General features: G+C 40.4%; 1 protein-coding gene across 1 annotated transcript; it reads right to left on the reverse strand.

Annotated features, from left to right (window-relative positions):
- Positions 1 to 804: 804 nt before the first annotated feature.
- nfam1 (NFAT activating protein with ITAM motif 1) lies at positions 805 to 4,115 on the reverse strand. Its single transcript, XM_079498238.1, has 6 exons — positions 3,982 to 4,115; positions 3,506 to 3,766; positions 2,906 to 3,024; positions 1,870 to 1,995; positions 1,574 to 1,690; positions 805 to 1,103 (listed from the first exon to the last, which is right to left on the reverse strand). The coding sequence occupies exons 1-6, from the start codon at positions 4,046 to 4,048 to the stop codon at positions 1,041 to 1,043; spliced, it is 753 nt and encodes a 250-aa protein (XP_079354364.1). The 5' UTR covers positions 4,049 to 4,115; the 3' UTR covers positions 805 to 1,040.
- Between the last annotated feature and the right edge of the window lie 744 nt (positions 4,116 to 4,859).

Below are 4,859 nucleotides of genomic sequence, written 5' to 3' on the forward strand. Positions count from 1 at the left end.
GTTGTTGTTTTTCTTCTTTGTAATTATTTGTTTGGTCCAAAATATTGTGTTTGTTGTCATGATTTGTCACGACAAGAGTTGGCTTTGTCCGCGGCGTAAACGTCTTTAAATAAATACTCTTTGAAAAGTCTATGGGGGAAATGAACAGCGATTTCTTTTCCGGGTCTCTCGAGGGGGCGGGACTGCGACGCTCTATAGAAGAGCGTCGCAGTCCCGCCCCCGACAACGAGGGCCCAGGAAATAATTCCCTGTTCATTTTCCCCATAGACTTTTCAAAAAGTATTTATTTAAAGACGTTTACGCCGCGTTTGTCACAACTTTGTTGTGACAAATCATGACAATAAACACAATGTTTTGGGCAGATAATGGGCAATAATTAGTAGGCCTAAGAAGAAAAAAAGGCAGGGTACAACACTTTTTGTTTTGTTTTTCTTCTTACTAATAGGCCTATCTCACAGCATTTCCCCACCCCCTTTTTACGCCCCCTTTTAGAGCTAGTGGTGTTATTTTTTTTTTCGGTCCATAGGCTTCCATGTTAAAAGAGGTATTTTCACAAGCCACAAACTACCGTTTTGTAAAGGTAAGGTTTATTCTACTTATTTGAGTTGTTATACCATTGTGTTTTCTTCATATTATTATCGGTCTTTGACATTTTAACATTAGGAAATGTACTTAGATTCTCCAGAGAAAAAAAGTGTAACCTAATGTTAAATGACCACTATCTACCGGAAGTGGGCGTGGAAAGCGGGCTGTGAGATAGGCCTATTATTTGATCGGCCTAAACATTGTGTTTATTGTCATGTTTTGTCACAACAAGAGTAGGCTTTGTCCGCGGCGTAAACGTCTTTAAATAAATACCTTTTGAAACGTCTATGGGGAAGATGAATGGGGAATTATTTCCTGGGCCCTTGTCGTTCTGAAAGGGGGCGGGACTGCGACGCTCTATAGAAGGTAATAGCATAGTCGCCCCATCTGTTACTTCTCCCGTCCGCTGCAGTGGGACGGTGAGGTCAGCAGGCCACAGAGAAATAATACATGAATCAGAAATTCTCATAGACCGACTCAATTTCTCCATCATTCTCGTTGTGCGTTCTTTGTTCCACCTGTACAAGGAGAGTTGGGAGAAGGAGGGGTTAGCAATGATGATAAAGCTCCAACCATAACTGTTAAGTCCTACCCAACCGTTTAACCCATGCCCTCCGTCCAAGTGTTACAATTCTACTGTTGAGCTGGAACCTAATACAAAAGCCCTTTTGTCTAGCGGATTCTCTTTACGGTTTTGATCTTCTATTGGTATTCATGTAAAACCAAGTCAAGTTGTAAATATACATTTCTCATTAGGAGAGCATGGTAGACCAACTACAACCTTTACTTTCGTATCTAGTCAGACTCACTAAAATACATCTATGATAGTCTTATTATTTAATTATCAAAACGTGTTGCTGAGTGACATGTTGTAAGCTTGTATACATCTGCTATTTTCATACTTTTCCATCTTTTGGGGAACATTTTTGAAGATAGAAAATGGTCTGAGCCTGCATTTCCAATACATATTGGGTGGCATTCTACTGACCTTGACTTGCTGTACGGATCTGTTTGACCTGGGCAGAGCTTTTCCTTGTCCCATGTCGCCAGCGACCGCTGAGGTGTTCAGCTCATCATATACGGAAACAGGTCGAGGCTCTAGACTCTGAAAAGCAAGAAACAAGAAAGAAAGAAAGAAAGAAAGAAAAAGAAAGAAAGAAAGAAAGAAAGGGTGTCTTGAGTATTAGTATTATATACATTTAAATCAAATTTATTCCAAGCAATAAGCAATATCCTATGGCAATAAGATTTCATGAATATAATATTTTGTGTGCTTCATCTTACAGTGTAGAAAGACTCCGATGTTGCAGCCATGTCCTCTCCTTCCCTACTCTCTTCTGTTCTTTGTTCTGTCCTTTGCACTCTAATCCCACTTGTGTTTGCACTTTCATCTCCCACAGGCTCATTATGCTGAAATGAATGATACGGTACAAAGACACACAAATTACCTTGATAAGAAAGACACACATGGATGGACACTAGTGCCTGAACATGGCCACCACACACACTCGAACACGCACACGTGCACACGGCACACACACACACACACACACACACACACACACACACACACACACACACACACACACACACACACACACACACACACACACACACACACACACACACACACACACACACACACACACACACAGAGAGAGAGAGAGAGACAGAGAGAGAGAGAGATCTTTATAATCAGGTTGTATTATGAGTTGCTATTTGAGAAATATCCTATGGGAAATACACTGGGATGTTTTTGTGTTTTAATTGATGTGTCTGATGATAATCCCATGTGGGATTAAGGGCCAATTGTCCTGACATGGAAATAAAATATTCATTAATACATGCATCAACATTTCAGAATGGCAATTTTATGAATGCCATTTTCACAATTCCTTTGCCATTTTAACCCGTAATCGGGAAGCCGAAAAGCAGAATAGCTTGTAGATAGATACCACTTTTGGTGCGCGACACCTAAAGAATAAATCCGGCGTAACTCTTACCCCCAATCCCATAAACCTAACCTCTGAATGTTCAATCCTAACCCCAACCCCAAAATCATCCATTTCTCTTGTGAGGACCAGCACCTCATAATGTCTAATATTTCTGAAAGTAACACAAGTACATGCACACACACACGCACACATGCACGCACACATGCACATTGCACACAATGAGGCTAGCTCTTCATGAGGACATTTTGTGACATCTGGTATCAGTGTCATAACTATTGACTACACTGACATCAAACACGACAGGAAGAATGTGAGAAAGCAATGACAACATCTGCTGTTACCTAAGTGAATGCAGAACTCCTTACCCAACAGAAGACATAAACTGAGCCGGCCACATTCAAAATGAGCAGCACCAATGTGACGGCACCAACAATGACGACACCCCGGTAACCCGACATGGAGGGTTGCTCTCTGTATCCCTCATCTGGAAGGCACAACATGACAGTCAGTTTTACAACATTATGTCCATTACTGCGGGTACATTTGATTTAACACAGAGGATTTGACTTTCTTGCTATTAACAGCGTTCTCTGTCGTGGCCCCTCTGCTTGGAAATGAGCTGCAACATACTTTAAAACTCAGATCACTTCCATCTTTGGGTCAATTGAGAGCAATGCTTCCAAACATTTTTGTTCAGGATTTAGAGGATTATAACTGCTTTATTTAATTGTCGGTTATCTGATTCATGTACTGTGCTTATTTTGATGTTGCTGTGATTTTTTTAATCTCACAATTAGGCGTCACTTTCAAACTACAGTTCCCGTTTGAGTCGTAATTACTTCACATATATCACGAGGCCTATATCCCTCCTGTTTCTAGACATAATGGTTTATTGCTTCCTCCTCACTGCCCTCAACAAACATTTTCAGTTTCTACTTCCACCTCTGCTTCTCGTCTTCGCTTACCTCTCACTAGGACTGTCCAGTAAACCGCAGCTGTTTTATATTGGCAGCGGTATTCTCCTGTGTTGGCACTTGTCACATTCGTCAGCTTCACATTGACAGTTGCAGTGGGTTCGGATGGCTTAAACATGTGTATCAGGTCGTCCTTGGGGTTGAAACACTTTCCGGTGCCACTCTGGTTGAATGGCTGAAAAACCTCGAATTGAATGTTGAGATCTTCTCCAGCGAGAGCCAAAAAGATTCTATTCTCCAACTGTACAAAGGCTGTATTGGCGAACATAGATCATTATATAATATAAATGTTTCTAAATGGATTTTCATCCATATCCAAAGTGACAAATCACCCAAACACACAGTTTTATAATAGTGTACCTACGTTTTAATTCTACTTCAGTGCTGTTAAAAAACTTTGTTATAACACTTTAACAAAATAGTTCCACTATACATTGTATGTTATAGTCACTGTAAAGATACCTTACTTTGACTGAGGATTCCAGAAGTAACAAACGGGGTGAGAAGTACAAATAGTCTTATCCATGTTTCCATTCTGTATTTTTTGTTTGTATTCCCTCTTGGTATATATCTGTGCGAGTGTAAAATAGTTTCCAGTGTTTGTGCTCCAAGTTTTGACTTCTTCAATGGGCTTGTTCGCTGTTTCTCACTTTATCTTGGCACCCACTGTGACGTTGCAGACATGTTGTTCCTGTTTTGTTGTTTCGTTTTCTATTTTTTTTGTTTTGCATTGCAACTTCCTCCAATTGGTACTGTTTTGTGTGAGAAAAATACAAATAGACAATATGATTTCAGAGTTCACAAAGGTAATTCACAGAAATGAAGTAGCCAGCACACAATACATGTCCTTTTCACGTGGTTTTGATTTGACCTGATAGGCCTTCCTCAGCGCTGTGATCGACCCAAAGCTGAGGAAGGCCTATCAGATCCAAACCGTTGCTTGACCATGAGAGGTAAATTAAATGTGAAAAGGACTTGTATTGTGTGCTGGCTACTGTATAATTTCTATTACATTATTGAGCCTTCCACCAAAAGACCTTCATCAAATCTGGAGCGAGATATTTGCTCAGAGTTCACAAAAGTCAAAGGTGACATCAGAATCTACATTTTGTGCAATGTGAGGGGAAGAGAAGAATGCAGACAGAATATATATGTGTAATTTGTGTATGCATAATATGTATGAAAGAGGGGATCCAGAGAGGACAGAGGAGGTCTGGTGAAGGTGACAAATTATCCTGTCTGTAATATGAAGCAGGTGTGGAAGAGTGTGACCACTTCACCGTTGTAATACTCTGTCAGACTGTCAGTCAATAAGCACGCAATGAATAAGTGCACAATGTCTGTC

The sequence above is a fragment of the Electrona antarctica genome, assembly GCF_951216825.1.
Source record: "Electrona antarctica genome assembly, chromosome: 4".
NCBI classification, from domain to species: domain Eukaryota; kingdom Metazoa; phylum Chordata; class Actinopteri; order Myctophiformes; family Myctophidae; genus Electrona; species Electrona antarctica.

Bases quoted from the DNA above. Each gene is read 5' to 3' on its own strand.
- nfam1 (XM_079498238.1), bottom strand. From the start codon at position 4,048: ATGGAAACATGGATAAGACTATTTGTACTTCTCACCCCGTTTGTTACT. The intron at 1,996-2,905 runs GTAAGGAGTTCT...CATTCATTTCAG, and splicing joins CAGTTTATGTCTTCTGTTGG to CATAATGAGCCTGTGGGAGA. The intron at 1,104-1,573 runs GTCAGTAGAATG...CTCCTTGTACAG, and splicing joins GATCCGTACAGCAAGTCAAG to GTGGAACAAAGAACGCACAA.